At 42.1% G+C, this 18,821-nt stretch overlaps 1 protein-coding gene across 4 annotated transcripts in view; it reads right to left on the reverse strand.

The window, feature by feature from the left end:
* Positions 1-716: 716 nt before the first annotated feature.
* MYZAP (myocardial zonula adherens protein) overlaps positions 717-18,821 on the reverse strand; it is a 72,161-nt gene continuing 54,056 nt past the window's right edge. For 3 of the 4 annotated variants that reach the window (XM_054077735.1, XM_054077736.1, XM_054077734.1), the window contains 2 exons: positions 18,511-18,611; positions 13,096-16,705 (listed from right to left, as the gene is read on the reverse strand). In XM_054077735.1, the coding sequence (XP_053933710.1) occupies positions 16,600-16,705; positions 18,511-18,611 (207 nt within the window). In that variant the 3' untranslated portion in view covers positions 13,096-16,599. Of the gene's footprint in view, positions 5,962-6,916; positions 7,140-7,797; positions 8,491-13,095; positions 16,706-18,510; positions 18,612-18,821 lie in introns of those variants that run through there. The other variant, XM_054077737.1, reaches the window with a different exon arrangement.

An 18,821-nucleotide genomic window follows, 5' to 3' on the forward strand; every position in this document is an offset into this window, starting at 1 on the left:
CTCAGAGACTCAGCAAAACCTTGGACTGCAACTACTTGCCACATTATATCACTGCCCTGATCTAATAAGCAACTACATTAATACCAGCTGTGTGGATAGAGGGAGGAAATAGGAATACGTTCATTAAGCATTATGGCCCCACTTATCTCCCTCATGACTTCGGTGGAGATGTGCCAATTCATGCATGACACAATTATGGTCCCCAATATCAAGCCTGGAAGAAAAGCAATGAAGGTGTCACTTAATACAAATTCTTACAAATTCCCCTGTCAAGAAACCTCTCTTATACTTACTGCTGGAGGACACATTCACTCTTATTTGGATGATTAAAAGTGAAATACTTAGTTCAATGATTCGAGCAAGTTGAAAATCAATTTGCTTCCCACACACATTTCACTGTGCTCATTTGTATCATCTCCTCATATACAGTAATTGGTTCACAACCCTTATTCACATATTCCCATGCACACAGAGATTAAATGAAACACGGAGCCAATATCTCAGTTCAACTTGCACCGGCGCATAAATGTTTGTAGCGGAATAAAGCTTTGACTTCAGTACGTGCTTTCATGCTTCACCAAATCAATGGCCAATTTAATAAAATCTTAATGACCAAATGATCAAAACAGTTGCTTTAAAAAAGAGATGAGTAAACGCCATATGTGTACATATGGAGTAATAATTACAGTATTTACAAAGGAGTCAAATGGAGCTAAGCACTCATATCCCACGAAAAGTCAATGTGAGTGTAAAATGTTCGGATTACGGTCAGCTAACATTAATCTGACACAATGTCAACAGTGACACGGCACTGCAGAAGTGCGAGAATAAAAAACTATCATTAGCTTATTGAAAACAAACAAAAAAAAAAAAACCCACAGCAAAATAAATGTTGCTTACACACAGCTGTCTTTTCTACGTCCCTTTCTCCCCCACCCAGAACGTGGGAGTTCACAACTGAAAAACAAACATTAGGAAACCGGGAAATCTCAGTGGTCATCTCCACACATACCACCCCAAGAGCAGTGGCTTGGAACAAAACATGAACAACAAACTCAGGAAAAACACAGTTCCATTAGCATCTCCCTGGAGCAGGACCACACCATGCAAGACTTACTCCCTGAAAAATTTGTCCTTACAAGACAGTTTGGAGAAATTACACTTCTTCTATTGCTCTGAAGAAAAAGCGAGGCTGGCAAAGCAGAGAAAAGCCACCTTTTACTACAGCAGAGTCCACAGGGTAGGGCACGGATTTTCCAACACTGGACTCCCATTCCCTGTCCCCTTTATGGCATTCATAAATTGGCATTCAAGGCCAAGAATTCTTTACAAAATCTTCTGACCAAAGGATATTCCTAGCAGGCACTAACTTTCTAAAGGCAGATGATGAGCCAAATGCCACTCAAACTAGGCCAAAACTGTTTGAACAGGGTCCCGCTGCAGATGATTTCCCCTGGCAGAACCGAGCTTGGTACAGAAGGGAGATTAGAGCCAGCCTCCTGGGTGCAGGCAACTGGCTCTGCAATCTCCACCTACAACTCGGGCTAGTCAGCTCCTACCTCTTCTGTGAGACTGCTAAAGGCTGCCAGCTTGTGGTGTGTCTGCAACATGGAAACTGTCTGCAAGTTCCATACAGAAACCCCCAAACTACTGCCCAGGGCTGCTCACCGAGCATGACCAGCTTTTGCCATGGCTTCCTGCTAAAGTTCCTACTCATCAGTCTGTAGCATCTGGATATTCTTTTCCCTAACTCCTGATATGGTATCCCTGTGGCAGGTTCAGAAATTCCACAGCACAGAGCCATGGTTTTCAAATTCTCTCAGTGTGCAGACCCTGTTTCCTCCACACAGAAATTTGCAGCTTAGTGTCACTGACTTCTTTTTCATTGCATGGCCTGTAGCAGCAGTCCATAAGCCAGCAGATGGAAAACTGCTAACAGAACTGCTGGCCTGTCAGCTAGATCTAATTCTAAAAACCAGGAAAAGCTGATGTGTCTTTTTTACCCTTACTTACTCTTATAGTCCCCCCAAAATAATTAAGTACAGCAGTATTTATGTCTTTCTTGTTTAAAATGTTATCTCCCAGATATTAGCAAATGTTTAGGCTGCTAAATCCTGTAGATCACATTAACATCCCAGCTGGCAAAGCAGATTGCATGTTCCCTCCCTCAGCAAAGGTTATAGCACTTTTCTTTGGTGCCATTTGGGGATCAGGTAGCCCCAACGATGCAAAAATCAAAGCTATGCTGCACAAAAACTTCATACATGCTACAGCTCTCATATTTGCACCATAACATTGAAGCTCTTTTTGTCATCTTTCAGATCTACATGATTTCCAGGCTTTAGGTCTTACAGATCTTTTCTCATCCATTTGCATACCCAAAACTTTTCTTTCTCTATATAGCAATTGTTTCCTACCTTCTTCTACAGTGCCTTCTTAAGTACAAGGTTTTAGTTTTCTCCAAACTTTACATGATCAAAACAAAACAATCTTCACACCAGGAACTTCAGAAATATATTATCAACTCTTTATTTTCTACTGGGTTAACAGCCCACTCCAATGAAACAGTCCACTCCCAAAAAAAGAGAGCAAGCTCCTCAATTTTCAGTGTTCTGAAATGCTCTGGAACTGGAGAACTGTGAAACACACAACAGCAGTACCATACATCAGGAACTAAGTTCAGTATGACTAAACCATTCTGTGATTCATCCTCTTAGTCTCTAATCTTTTACAAACTTTTGGACTGGACAACCTCCTTAACATGGGAATCACTTTACACCTGACTCTTCCTCCTTAGCATGGAAATCACTTTACACCTGACTCTTTGCTTTCTTATCATCTTATCACTCACAAAATGTTAATTCAAAGTATATACCTATGGCCAGAACCTATGACCAACACCCCTCCATGAAAGCTTCCAGGTTTTGCACAAATAGAAACCCCTTAGCAATAACTTAAAATTCAGACCTTAAGCTTGGTTTCGTATCCAGGCAGCACTCTCTTCCACAAGGACTCCTCTAGCACTGTGCTGAACAGCTGCTAATTGTATGACAAACATATAATGCACTTCACCTGTTACTGAAGTAATTTCTTTCTTCCCACCCCGTTAAAGGTGGCATTTGTTCAGGGGATTCACTTTGGCAAAGTCCCAACAGGTTGAATGCTGTCAAAATACAGACCAAGAAAACCACCTCACAAAGCTTAGAGGAAAAGAAAGCCTTAAAAGGGTAAGGAAAGAGCATAATTTCAGTTAGCACAAGAGCGTAGTCAGCAGAAGCCTATGTTGAGCTAGATTCAAGTAATCTAGAAAACAAATTCTTAACTGTGTAGCCTTGTGCAAATTCCTTTAGCGCAGAAAAGCCAGCATGGAAAAACCACATAGAAACTTTGAGGCGTGACAACAGTCAGTACAGGGACAGGGGTGATGATAGTAAAAAGGAGGAGAGGCAAACAGGCCTGGAAGCAATACCTTGTGCTTCCTGCAACAGCAAAGGGAAAGTCAGTGCGCTTATGAGGCCTCTTGTCCTCAATCAGTACAACAGACTGAAATAATGGGAGGACTGATGACCAGAACTGACTGGGTGAGCAGGTAGTGGCACCGGGCAATGGTGATCCAAGAGACCAACTGCATCCTCAAGAGCTATAAGGCCTGGAAGTGGCAAACACCTGCACAGTCTGAAACCAAAACTGGAAACAAGAAAGCAAGCCTCAACAGGAGGGCACCCTCAGCTAAAACACAGAGACATTTAGGTTTCTGTGAGATAATCAAGCAACTGAGGTATGTAGAAGGTGCTCAAATGGTATTTAGACAGAGCCGGAGAAATTAGGAGAAGATTGCAATGACAGGAGGATGTGTGATGCATGGTAGAAATCAAATACAGCTAAAGGGAGCAATATGTCATATGAAAGGGAATGGATGGTACAGGGATGCAGAGAGGAGATAAATCTTATAAGAAGAGGAGGGCAGACAGCTGCTGAGAACCCAATGAACAATGAGAACAAGAAACCTGTGAGAGGAAAGAGTACAGGAAAGAAGCATCACAGATGAGCAACAGGTGACATGCTCAAAAATTACCACATAGTTGTTGGACAGGATCTGTCTGGCTTCAAGAAAACCCCCAGCACAGATCAGTTGATAAAAGCAGACGTGCTGGAACTTGTTGGCCACAGGAGGGAGTGAGATAAGAACTTGAACAAAGATGGCTGGCTTGATCGCGGCTTGATCGCGGGTACTTGTTGAATGGCAGGAAACTGTCGTTAAGTGAGGCAGATGTTTAGAGAGAAGACCCTTTTGTATTAGCCAATAATGAGCTTGCTTTTTGCAATATGTATGAGCCTAAATTAGCTGTAACTGGTATAAATATAAGTTAGCTGCGCAATAAGGACGACATTTTGCTTGCATCAAGCTGCGTCCCGTCTCTCAATCGCGGCACATAGTAGCTCAGCAGCACTTACACCTGTCAAACTGCACTGCCAGGGTATGGACCGTGCCACAAAGACTGCCTGGGAGAGCTGGTGGAGCATTTGGGAGAGTTACTGTCTGCTACTGAAGTGCTGTACGCTCTCAAGAAGTGGCAGAGGCTTTCATCGCCCATTTCTGGATGACATCATGCAGCTTTTTGAAATACTCAGATCTGGAGTGCTCTCTGTTTCCGGAGACACTATTCCTGTGGGAACACGTACACATACAAGGAAAGGCTTGCACGTCCAGCTGCCCTGCACGTGCTGCTGCTGTGTCTCAGAAAACAAGTGTTGCCAGGCTATGAGAGCCACCTCTGAGGTTTGTTTTTTAGATCTGAACTCACACTAGGGCAGGAATATCCTAGTCAACAATGGGATATCATGGTGAAATACTTCTCGGATGTATTCCTTACCTTTCAAAATTCACATTAAAAGGCAGAAATTGTTATTGTAGGGAAGACAGTTTTTTATCTTTAAAGAACAGCTAAACTGCAAAATGCACAAAACATTTTCTCAAAAAACAGAGGGTGGATCTCTTAATATACAGCATCACACGATCTAAAAATAGTATTCCAAAGCATGAAAGCAGTGTACAAAAATACGGGAAAACACCAAGACCTTTAATAAAAATATTAAAATCTTCAGATTAACTTGATCTCTTGATGTGCTTCGCAGTAATCACCAAAAATGATACAGCAGAGTCTCATAAGGCCCAAACAGAATCCGAGTTACAAAACAACTTGAAATTCTAAACCTGTTTAAAACATAAGGGCAGAAAGTGTTATTTTAAGGTGCAGGCACAGAAACAAGTTCTCATGTGATAAGAAGCTAACTTACAGCCTATCACGTATTTATTGCAGCTGTCCAGGCATGTATGTTCACCATATGGTAAAAGAAAGGTAATCTTAAATAGATAAAGAAGTATCTCACATTTATACAAGACAAAAACTTTCCTACACACGAGCATTTCATGGGCACCTTAGCTTACTCCACGGACATGTGTGCCAACGCCCTTTGTAATCATATTTCTGCACAGAAGAAACCTTCTCTTGTTGATGACTTGTCATAGCCTGCAAAAGCGTATCAAAGAGCCAACTTTGCTGTAGCTGAAAACTATGGGGCATTCTACAAGGATTAACTGCCCCAAGTACTCAAAACATAGTCCCCAAATATCACTGGGGTTACCACTTGATAACACTTATATTTATGGCGTTTAGACTGAACCCTTCCAAAAGCTGCAATTAAAAATTGGAGGAAAAAAACTGACTACATCACACATTCTAAATATCCAGGTTTGGTTTTTAAGAAGTACTGCATAAAGATCAGTTACATGGCTCATCCTCAGACATCCCTTCTTCAAATTCAGTCCTCTGCTGAAAAATAATCTTCATCTCTCACTTCTCTGTATTGCATTGAGGTCTCTCCCTCTGGTTCGAACTTGAGCATTTTTACATCCAATCTCTCAGCAAGCTTCTGCGCTGCAAGCTTGGCTTGCATTTCCTGTACAAAAGGAAAAAAAGACACAAGTTTAACCAAATGTTCATTTCTCATTTTCATCTTGGACATGAAAGAATTAATGCACTGAAGTATAAACTTGACATAATAATATTAGTAATTCCAGAGTGATCTTTAATTAAAAGTCTTTGTAACTAGCAAAGAAATTGTAGGTTTCTTTTTACACTTAGACATAAGTGTAAGTGCTAAGAGCACTGGAAAACCTTTCTGAAATTCCCCATGTGGCAGTTGTCACCTGCAATACCCTCATTAACAAAGGAAATCAGTCCACAACAGAGAGCAGCTGTGCACAGTAACCATGTTGCAACAGCAATCCTTTTCATTCAACAACCTCAGCTAAAAAAAAGTCTCTCTGTTTTCCAAATAAAATACCTCCCTTAAGATGCCAAGATGACTACATTAGCAAGTGCTTTTAAAACAATAGCAGCAATAAAACTTTTACAATAGCATCTTATTTAAACATTAGCTTGGCACTACCTAGGAAGTCAAAATCAAAATCCATTACAACAGAATTTGAAGAAACTCACAAGTCAAGTTCTTCAGACGCACTATTATTAAAGGCAAATGCAGACACTTGTTTATTTGACAAATAACAAATACTGCTAGGCGTTCATTTATGCAAGGGACAAAAACTCTCTAGAAGAACAATATGCAAGGTACATGCCTAAATTTCTAATCAGAGGCGAAGTGACTGCCATGATGTCAATGTACGAGCACACCAAGAATAACACTAGATGTTGTTTAATGCAGGAATAACAGTTTCAGGAGGGATTAACATTATATCATTAAAATAAATAAATAAAAGTGCCTTGTCTCACAGTTCGCACATCTCAATTTCATCATCAAATTCATCAGTATGAAAAGATCCCTTTGTGGTTTCTTCTTTCAGGAATGATCCCAACTGCATAATTAGTTTTCAGACCAAAGCTTAAATTCATACCTCATAAACTTCTTTTTGCTGTATCTGAATTGCTATCGATTCCTCTATGGATAGCAGCTTAGCAGGGGAATGGTGAAGTGGTGGCAGCTGAGCTGCTGTGATGTCATTCAAATGTCTCTTATCTCTAAGTCTTCTCTCTTCAGCAGTCATTGGAGAGCCAAATCCCCTGGGTGACTGACTGGATGAGGAATCACGCGATGATCCACTTTGCTCTCCTGATAACCTGGCAGTGACAAAACATAAAAGTTGTGACCCAAATTTGCAGCACGAGGTTGAAAAATTTCAGTTCCAAAACTTGTTACTTTCAATATGTAACAGTCAAAAATAAATCTGAAGTGTTACACCACCATAAACAAATGAAAAGTAAGCAGTGTTCAGAACTAAAAAGGTTTCTCTGCAGAGAGACAATACCATAAGTTTCTCCCAAGCCAACAAAGAAGCTATGCCAATCAATTAGCAAGCATGATATGGCTTTGGGAGTCGCACAGAGCATAAACTGCCACTGCTCTCAGCACAGACAATGTGAACCGTAATTTCCCTCTGCATGCAGGAAAAGCAAACGGCTCCCTACTATTAAAGTTCTTACAGTTCTAGAGTCTACCCACAACAAAGTTTTGCCAACTGTTTAATAGTTTTGTACTATAAGCTATGAAACTCTATGAAAATTCATGACAATACTTTCAAATGGGTAGCACTAGAACACTGCTTAAACTGAGATTCCGTGGCACTTAATACTAGAGAACATTCACTTTGCATGTCATATAATTTAAATCTCTTTAATCACCATAAGAAAAGAAATCCATTATGCTTGTTCTGTACCATTTCCAATTTTATACGAGTCAATTATTACACAAAGGATTCCTCTATTCCGTAATACTTACATATTTGGTTTGAATTTGCTTTTTTTTTTGACTGGGTTCTTGGCTCTGGCCTCTAGAACTTCAATATAATGTGGTGTCTTGGGGTGCTGTCCTCCAAAGATACTGCCCATACGTTTAGCCACATTCTGTTCTTTTTCCAATACTTTTTCACTATATTCCCCATCTATAATTGTAATTTTTTGAAAGGCATCAACCAATGCGTCTTTACTGCTGTCCATAGCAGCTGTACTTTCTGTACCATCCTCAGAACGGCTCTGCAATGCCTGCTGATCATTTTTCAGATCACTGCTTGTGGATGACTTGGAGATGACATCACCAAAAAGATTCTGATCTCCTGCAACAGGTTTTGCATTATCACTTTTCCTCTGAGTCCTTTGATTTTCCAGATCCGTAGTTGTGGCATCTTGCTGAATACATCCTGCTTCCTGCCTTTGGGAAGAAATCTCAGGAACACTTTTAATACTGGAGTTTTCATTAAAGAGTAAGGAATCCTCACAGTTTAGCGTGTCCTCATCTAGGATAACTTGTTGTCTGCTTCTATTAACCTCCTGTTTCACCCGAAACTCCAATCTGACAGCAGATAACAGCTCAGCCGTCCTTGCCAATTCTTCCTCTTGTAAAATGGCACGCGTCAGCTTTTCGGCAAAATCGGCGATCTTCTTACCCTTATCTGGAAGCCTAGCAATGAATTTCCTGAGATAAGGAAACAAATTATTTCATAGGTTATAAACAATCCTATTTCCATCCGATGTACAGAACTGTTTTACAAGAACGGATAGCACTCCCAAGATCCTCATCATTACATGAAGTTCCTTGTTTACATCCTACACCACTGAAGAGAAGCAAAGCCCCTCCAGCCTCAGAGGGTTGATAAAATCATAGAATCATAGAAAAGTTTGGGTTGGAAGGAACCGTAAAGATCACCCAGTTCCCTTGTCATGGGCGGGGACACCTCCCACTGGCTCAGGCTGCCCAAGGCCCATCCAACCTGGCCTTGAACACCTCCAGGGATGGGGCTGCCACGACCTCCTTGGGCAACCTGGGCCAGGGCCTCACCACTCTCACAGTGAAGAAATTCCTCCTTATGTCCAGTCTAACTCTGCCTCACTCCAGTTTATACCCATTGCCCCATATCCTATCACTACAAGCCCTTGTGAACAGCCCCTCTCCAGCTTTCCTGTAGCCCCTTCAGGCACTGGAAGGTTGCTCTATAGTCTCCTCGGAGCCTTCTCTTCTCCAGGCTGAACAACCCCAACTCTCTCAGCCTGTCCTTGTATGGGAGGTGCTCCAACACTAGCATCATCCTTGTGGCCTCCTCTGGACCCGTTCCAACAGCTCCATCTCCTTACGTTAAGGATACATAATTATATACCAATCTTATAAAGGCCCCATCCAACCTCGCCTTGTACCTCTTCAGGGATGGGGCAGCCACAGCTTCCCTGGGCAACCTGGGCCAGGGCCTCACCAGTCTCATGGAAAGGAAATTCCTCCTTAGGTCCAGTCTAACTCTTCCCCCTCTCCAGTTCATAGCCGTTGCTTCTAGCCCTATCGCTACAAGCCGAAGGAGACTGCGACACGCTTTTCTGGTCAGAAGCGCGGCTGCTGCTCCCAGAGGCGCGGCGAGAAGCGCCGCTGCAGTTCTCGGGGCGGAGCACAGCGGGGTCTCCGGTCCCCCTCGAGCTGTCGCCGGACGCCCCGGGGCCTCCCCGGCCGCGACACCCGCAGGGCTCGTCCTGACCCGCTCCGCCTCTCCTCACCGATCCGCCAGCAGCCGCTCCTGCCGCCTCAGCATCTCCCGCAGCTCGGGGAGGCTCCGGCCCCGTAGTCCGCCGCCCGCCTCCATGCGCGGCCGCCGGGGCCCGGCGCCTCTTCCGCACCAACCCGCGGGCCGCCATCTTACCGGAAGCGACGGCGAGACGGCGGGGCCCGAAGCGGTCGGAACGCGAAGGGGCGGTCGGAACGCGAAGGGGCGGTCGCGCCCCGCGCCTGTGGGTGACGTCTGCTGCCCCGGCTGCCGGCGCTGGCGAAAACCCTGCCGTTGCCCGCGTGTTGGAGGAGCTCTGGCAGCTGGAGGAGCTCTGGCAGAGCGTTGGGAGCGAGAGAGCCAGCGAAGAAAATCTCTAAGAATGGTTTTAGGGTGTAGGCAGCGAGCAGCCTTTATCAGCCCTGGGCAACGCGAGGGAGCGATCCCCATCGACCCTGTGCAGCGAGACAGGAGCTGGGACAGAACAGATTTCCCACTCATGCCTGTGGATAAATTTTCCCAGAAATCTGTGTATTCTATTATAAAATCATAGAATAGTTTGGGTTGGGAGGGACCCTTAAGATCATAGACTCGTAGAATCACCAGGTTGAAACAGGCCTCTTGGATCATTGAGTCCAACCATTCCTGTCTGCCACTAAACCATGTCCCTGAGCACCTCATAGACCTCCAGGGATGGTGACTCCCCCCGCTCCCCGGGCAGCCTCTGCCAGGGCCCAATGACCCTTTCTGGGAAAAAGTTTTTCCTGATATCCAGTCTGACCCTCCCCTGGTGCAGCTTGAGGCCATTCCCCCTTGTCCTGTCCTCAGTCACTTGGGACAAAAGGCCAGCTACCTCCTCTCTGCAACCTCCTTTCAGGCAGGTCTCCCCTCAGCCTCCTCTTCTCCAGGATAAACAACCCCAGGTCCCTCAGCCACTCCTTGTAAGACTCGTTCTCCAGCCCCTTCAGCAGCTTCGTTCTCTTCTCTGGACACACTCCAGAGCCTTAACATCCTTCTTAACACAGAACTTAACACAGGATTCAAGGTGCGGCCTCTCCAGTGCTGAGTACAGGGGCAGAATCACCTCCCTGGACCTGCTGGTCACACCGTTTCTGATCCAAGCCAAGATGCCATTGGCCTTCTTGGCCACCTGGGCACACTGCTGGCTCATGTTCAGTCGCTGTCAACCATTACTCCCAGGTCCTTCTCCTCCATGCAGCTCTCCAGCCATTCTTCCCCCAGTCTGTAGCTGCACAGGGTTGTTGTGCCCCGAGTGCAGTACCTGGTATTTGGCCTTGTTAAACCTCATGCCATTGGTCTCAGTCCATCAATCCAGCCTGTTCAGATCCCTTTGGAGCCACCCTACCCTCCAGCAGATCCACACTTCCACCCAGCTTAGTGCCATCTGCAAACTCGCTGAGGGTGCACTCAATGCCTTCATCCAGGTCATTGATAAAGACACTGAACAGGGCTGGACCCAGTACTGAGCCCTGGGGACACCACTTGTGACTGGCCTCCAGCTGGAGTTAACTCCATTGACCACCACTCTTTGGGCTCGGCCATCCAATTAGTTTTCCACCCAGGAGAGTGTGTACCTGTCCAGGCCAGTGGCAGAGTTTCTTAAGCAAAATGCTGGGAGAAACTAGTCCTTGTTTTCTGGCTTAGTTGGATCAGTCACATTCTTTCCCATTCTTTCTAACTGCAGCCTTGTTAAAAGTCCTTAGTTAAGTGCTGTCCAGGCGCAGGCCAGCTAAAAGTTATTATTCAAGCTAATCCTACATTCTAGGTCTAAAATCACAAAAGCTATACGTAATATTCAAATATATCATAGGTTAGCAACTTAGAACAAATCATTTCTTCTTTTAATAATAACATTATAATTAGACCTTGGAAAGTAATAGTATACGCATAAGATTTCTGGGAAGAGTGGGAAATCTGTCTGTCCCAACAACGGAGCAAGGTGTGACCCAGGAGTATTCACCTTAGAATATAATATAGCTAAAAAGAAAAGTATTGATATAACTAAGAAACATGTTCTAGCATAGATTATTTTTTTTTAATATTACACCAGTTACAAGGAACACTGGAGCAGACATTTGTGTCTGAATTCTTAGTATGTCTGCGTTTTCAATGCCGGTTACAATTAAGCTGATGCATTTTAGGCATTTTGGGACAGATGGCCATGAAGTACAACTGGCTGAATTTTTTCAGGTAGAAGAAATATGTGACCCTGTCCAAAATTAATATTAAAAGTAAAACTCTTGCTTCTTTTCTATTTAAGGTATCATTTCCATTGCCCTTTTCTCCTTTCTTCAACTCTATAAATGTTACTCTTGCTTCTCTTCACTAAAAAGGGGGCAAAAGAGACTTTAGAAAGTAGATTTTGAAGCGGAAAAAACCCCTATTTTTACAGAAATATTGAGCAGGAAGAGAAGAATCAAGCCAGACGTACAAAATAAACCACCCTAAAAAAGAACAGAAAAAATGGTATGGATGTTTGGAATTAAAATGAACATACCTCAAGTTGTAGATAGCTGCTATCACCTCATTTTCCTGTTTCTTCCATGTTCTAATGCTTGAGGTAGGGCTGGAAGGGCCTTAGCTCATCTCTTCTGCATAGTTCTTCTTTTACACATGCAGTTAGCCCCAGGTGCTGAATAGGAATGGAATAAAATTGTAAGTGGACTAAAACTCATAGCGTGTACATCTCCACTCTGTGGAGCAGGGATTTCCTGTACAGAATTACAGACTTTACAATGTGGAGAGAACTTAATTCTTACCTATTTGCTCTGCTCATTGTCCACATCTGAGTCTTCAGATGTCAAAACAAGGATTTAAAGCCTCTCTGAAAAGCATTAGTATCCAACTCCCAGAATCCTGTTGTAGGTTCAGCACTGAGCATTGCTGATTTCCACAATATTCTATGAGGTCCTTTTGACAATCTGTACTCAATACAGGTACACAGGGAAGCTTTACTCCAGTGACAAACTTCACATTCTTCAGCTGAGCATTGCAAAACAGTAACGCTGCGATTGTCACATTTGGATGACCTCTTGGTATTTAGTTGACATGTAGATTATTTCATTGTGATGGTCTTAAAGATAAATCCCTATTATCAGAGTGGATACAAACTGTTATAAAAGATGGGCCATGGTCATCCCAGTCCCACCAGGGACAGTATGAAGCCTGGAGGGCATCCCAGATATATTCAGATGTGATCTGTGGGATCTGAAGTTGTTGGGGTTGTTTTTTTGTTTTTTGAAAGAACTGAGCTACCCAGTTCTCATGTATCCTGTGCAAGTCAGTGGTTCTTTATTTCCTAAAAGTTCATCTAGTTTTGTTACTTGGCTTTGAGAAGTCTTGAGCCGTTAGCAAGGGAGTGTCTTCCCGTTCTCAAGAGCCCATCTGCCAAAGGAAACACTGACAAGAACAGCGAGGCTCCAGAGGAACTGGGTTTTGCATTCATACACGTCTTAAACAAGACTGAATAGAGTAAGAGTTTGCAAGGTTTTAAGGGAAGTTTATTTCTAAGTGATTGTTGACACAACAGAATAGAAAGGTCAAATACAATATTTATTGCAATTTATCCTTTTGAAGTCTGACATACAGGATATATTAAAAGCATACAACGTAACTGCATTATTTATACAGCGTATATGAAAACCATATCCCAAAATACTTTCCAGAGTATCTGGAGTAAATCTCAAAAGAATACTTATCATGATACAAATGTAGTCATACAATTGACTCATATTTAATGCACTTTCTGGAACCTAAATATATGGCTTTTATTGATGTTTACAGAAGTTTTACTAGTTTCTGATGTACCAGTACTAATTAACCTGATCTCTTTGACAAAATTTATACTGAAATGTTACAGTCTTTTCAGTCAGATTTGTTAATGCTAATTTATATTGCTGCCAATTTGACTGGAAAGCTGTACATTTTCATGTAACACAGTGATATAAATGCTCTTCCTCTCCTGTTCTTCACAGTTACCAAATGCAGAGAAGCAGTTCAATTAAATGATGGTCATCCAGCTCACTGCATGTCAAAATGTTCTTAAAATATAGCATAGACTTCAAGCTTTATTTGGTTTAGGAAAAAATATATTTCATTAAATAGTAAAGACAGAATTTACACAAAAAACTTTTACAGGAAAAATTCAATAGCTTGCTGCAGTCTCGGTAAAGTCTTGAACAGATGATCATCGTTTTGCAAGTCTGAGTTAAAATAGCTTGCATTGTTTCCCAAGGAGATCCTCCAGAATATATTAAAAGTAGAATGAACTTCCTTTTGAAGTCTGAGTCAAAATGGCATTTTGATACTTCATCCTGCCCTCTCCAAGCATTCACTGAGCCCTTCACAGTCACTAGGTTTAGTTTTCTGAATTCTGGCCAAAACCAGAGGGGTAAAGTATTTTTACTTATTTAAACTTGTCAGTCAACGTCTTGTTCAACACCACACATTTCCTTTTATCTATAAATACCACCTTCATCCATTCATCTTAAGTTCGAGGATAACTTTCACGAACCATGATTCAGACTGAAATAACCTGATATATAGAGGGACTATTTGGGCACAAAACAATGCTGAAAAGACATTATGTAATGAACTAAAGCTGCATCTCTGAGGGATGTGACTGTGGTCAGCTGGGATTAGTTCTTAGTTCATCTTCAGACCCTGTCTGAACACGTGCTGCACTCAGCCACTGGAGGGAGGTGCAACCACACAAGTACAAACCTTATCCCTGACATTTCAGTTGGGTTCTCATCTTTCGGATTCAGCAACGTACACTTCCAGTTCAAATGTTTTCTCATTTAGAGTTTCACTCCATGATCGTAGTTAATCATAACCATAATTAATTTAGTTATTTATCAAATGAACAGATATTTGAGAACTTTGTTGTGCAAATTCAGTCTCCCAAATTTACTCAAGCATCAAATCTTCATTCAATGAAAAATACCCTCTACACAGTATAGACTACAGCTTCTCCCAGTGTCCCGGTACGAGACAATTCCTCTGCTTTGCCTAATGAGAGGGTGTTTTATCTGAGGACTTTTTTTCACAGGTAGCAGCCTTTACTCTCAGGGGCCTCACCTTTCCCGCTATAAAGGGTTTGTGCCTCTTCTCTGGGAGAAGCTGTTTGAGCAAATGTGTGGTATCATGTCCATTTACTATTGTGGCAACTGGAGGGTTTTCTCTCCCTTTTAACAGCCTGAGATCTTTTGCGCTCCCTCATCACGTGCAAAGTAAACAGTTTCCTTTTAGAGCTATTAAAACTAACAATATATTTTAAAATTATTCTTTTATAAGAAGCACTGAGCAGCCGTTAATATCTGCAAATTCTATACCAGTGACGATTACAAGCTTCCTTCACACATTTACTTTTTTGTTAATTATTTTGATTGCAATCATTGCTTGAATGTTGTGCCTAATACAATCCATAATACTGTGTTCATAATAATGTGACTTCATAGAAAGACTGACTGTTTTAAGTTCTCAGGAGCTGAACAAGTCACAAGGAAAAAAATAGCTTATGTACAAACAAAGTGTGATCTGAGCACAAAAGCTGAAGAAGCCTGAGCTTCCCATTTTATTTTGTATGTGCTTTGATTATATCAAGCAGTTCATGTTCCTGCAAGATACCTGTACCACGTCAAAACACCATTCAATCCATCCTCCAATATAGGCTTCTTTATCTAGTAGTTAAACAGCACAGCTACAAAATAAACAAGTTCTCTAATAAATTCAGAAGCCCATGAAATAACGCGAGAGTAGGATTTGGATTATAAGGTCAACATTATTTTAAATACAACTCTAGTGAGGATACTTAATTTGAACAGACAGTACTGGCTTTAAGAACCTGCATTACGCTGGAGATAAAGGCAATCACTTTGTGGAGCCCTGTGGCAAGGTTAGTACGTCTTGGGATTGACATTCAATGCAAGAACAACATTAATCATAAAAAACCTAAGTTGTTTGTTATCTATAGCAGTTACTGTCATGAAAAAAAATACTCTTCATTCATGTTAATAGAACGACAATGGAATAGTCATAATTCATTTTAGTTCACTATGACTGGGAGATCAAAACATAATGTAAAAAATAACCTATATATATTTAAATAAGTTCGGTACTATATGCAGTCATTTCTGCTGGTAAGTGCTTTGGGAAGAAGAAAAAGTATTCAAAATCCTGATTCAGGATTGCTGTTGCTATAGGAATTGCAGGGAGTGCTGCAAGTTGCTGTAGGCAAATTTCTGTTTAATGAAAATTCCTTCCTCTAGTGGAAAAGTATATTTAAAAAGTGACAGGGATTTTCCTACACAAGTGCTACTGAGTGTATCACCATCAGTCACTCTATCCCATGACTGATAAAGCGCAAAGCAGTGCCTCAGCCCAACAAAGCCAACCCGATGATAATCTGCTCTTTTGGTTAATGTTTTGAGCAACAAATACCACATCCTTCTCCATGCATTGAGGGAACTGTTTGAGACAGCCCAGTTGCATCTCTCCCTCTCAGCAAGAGGGTGCTGGTTATAAGCAAATTTCTTCCAGGTGAACAGAGCCCTCAACTATACCAGTCTCTATGACAGGCGTGAACAGCCCTCGCACTTTGTACATGGCCAAAGGGGAAGCTTTCAGACGAATGTCCTTTGCCAGCATAGCTTCAGATACTGCTTCTAGTAGCATTGGAAATAAAATATATTAGAACTTCATAACACAAGTAGAATGACAACACAACTGAAGGAAAAAAAACCTGTACAGTTATACAATTCCTTCCTTACAGGCAGCTGAAATGACACATTGCACTAAGCAGCTTCTAAAGAAGCAATACTGACTGCTGTTTCACTCATCCCACCTCTTCCGTATCCCCCTCACAGTTAATGTCAGTCGTAACTTCAGATGTGAAGTTACTAAAAAGCTGATTTCAGGATAAATTTTGCAAGACTCCATGCTGCTGTTCTTCTCTACGACGGATAAAAATTTATCTAATCAAGCTGCAAAGATACAAGATATTTGCTCATATTTAGAAAGCATGTTGACTTGGGTGCTCAAGATGTACTGTTCTTTGTGCTGAATTCCAACACTCTCTTGAAAGGGGTGTATGTCCTCACTGGCCTTGCACTTTCAGGAGATCTTCGGTTCTCAGTACTTGTGCTGTTAAGGAGACAGGAAAAAGCTCACAGAGTTAATTGACGCCAGAGTGTCAGACAGCTGGGCTGGGAATGCTACAGCAATGAACTTGTGCCTTGTTATTGATATTTACAGGCTAAAATTAAGCTGTTCAGTATACTTGATATGTTCCATATTTGTTTTCTGTAATGCCACAAAGAATATCTGATAAAAAACATGGCAGGTACTGACAAGTTTACATGCAGGCATCTGCTGGAGCTCATACTGGAACGTCCAGCAATACAGCTACTAGGACTAAGGATCCTGCAACAAGAGACAGCAATATTACATTTAACAACAATAATAAAGACAGCAATGTTACACTTAAGAACACAGTTAATTGTGAAGAATTCCATAAAGTTTAAACTGCAGAAAGGTGAATTTCTACATAGAGATAAATCTCAAAAATAGGAAAAATATCAGATATGTAGGGGCTGTGGTTACACGCAGAGAGGCTCCAGAGAGGACAACAAAGATAGCTTTCTGTTGGCACCTTAAGTGAAAAACAGTGTTTTTCAGATTTCAAAACTCATGCCATTAAAATAGTCTCTAGGCTGAACACTGAAATGAATCTATTTTTCAGTTGGGGAGAAAATTTTAGTTTGTATTGCAGCCTGCTGATTTCACATGCTAATTTACATTCCTCAAACTAAATGATTCAATTTGCAGGGCAGTTAAGATGGAAAAGTTTACTTTTTTGTAGTAAAAGTAAGGTGTAATAGTCCTTCTTACCGTACTGTTTTGGTTTCTGGTTTGCCCCTTCACTATAGTGACTTGCTGGAGAGAAAATTGAAGTGCAAGACCACAGCTTTGCTCCCAGGGCTCAGAGCAATGCTGTCACAGTGTTCGGGGCAGAGAAAGGGGAGGAGGAGAAGGAGAGGCACAGTATCTGGATCTCTACAAAGCCAGGCTATAGAGCCACTGGCCACCACAGATCAGAGACAACCACTCCAGTGCAGAAGTGGTAATGTTACCGTGCTGCTTACTTGGCAGTCTTCCACCCAGGGCTCCATAAAGCACAGCAGCCCTAAACACTGCTACTGTGGGTGTTATCTGCCCTTTAAAATGCTCTGAATGCATCTCCCAGAATACAAAGAATAAAACATGAGTGAAATAGTATCGACCAGCCTCAAGGCAGAGCTGTCCACTGTCTTCTGCTGCACTGCCAGCAGACATTTTTCCTCAATATTTCACAAAGTCAAATCTCTTGACTCATACCTTAAATCACGCTACTGTAAATAAGTACTCCCCAAGGGTTTAAAGTATGTTTGCATCTCAAACAAAAGAAATCATAGAATCATAGAATAGTTTGGGCTGGAAGGGACCTTAAAGCCCATCCAGTTCCAACCCCCCTGCCATAGGCAGGGACACCTCCCACTGGATCAGCCCCATCCAACCTGGCCTTGAACCCCTCCAGGGATGGGGCAGCCAGAGCTTCCCTGGGCAACCTGGGCCAGGGCCTCCCCACTCTCATGGTGAAGAAATTCCTCATGTCTAGTCTAAATCTGCCCCTCTCCAGTTTATACCCATTGCCCCTTTCCCTGTCACTCCAAGCCTTTGTGAACAGTTCCTCGCCAGCTTTCTTGGAGCCCCTTCAGGCACTGGGAATTCTCCTGTGTAAGTCATTCCAGTACACTGCACCTAGCAGATGTGCTCTTCTAAACCTAGGAAAGTTTTGTTAAACTCTACAATCCACTCTTTCGGTTTATTAGCACAGTGGTTTGCTAATTCAGCACCAAACGGGGACATGATGAAGAAGTTTCCTATGAACAAGCAGAAAAAGTCAATACCTGTATGGAAGATCACATCCTACACCAGTGTCTCTGGTTTCTATATTGGTCTTTGGCTGGTTTTCCATTAAGTAGTCCAATTTATCTTGTAATTCTTTATTCTGGAAAACAGTAATTTTCATCAAAACCTTATTGTATTGAGATTATGTTAATTGAACAGGGAAATAAAATTGCATATTGGCTTATCCCGACAAGAAATAATTTATTAAGAAAAAAAGAAAAAAAGGAATCCTTACTTCTGGGAGAAAATGTAAATTAAAGTTTCATTCAGAAGCCTCCGGTTTAAGTCATTATAATATGGTCATAAGATG

This window comes from Cuculus canorus, chromosome 12 (genome assembly GCF_017976375.1).
Source record: "Cuculus canorus isolate bCucCan1 chromosome 12, bCucCan1.pri, whole genome shotgun sequence".
NCBI classification, from domain to species: Eukaryota; Metazoa; Chordata; class Aves; order Cuculiformes; family Cuculidae; genus Cuculus; species Cuculus canorus.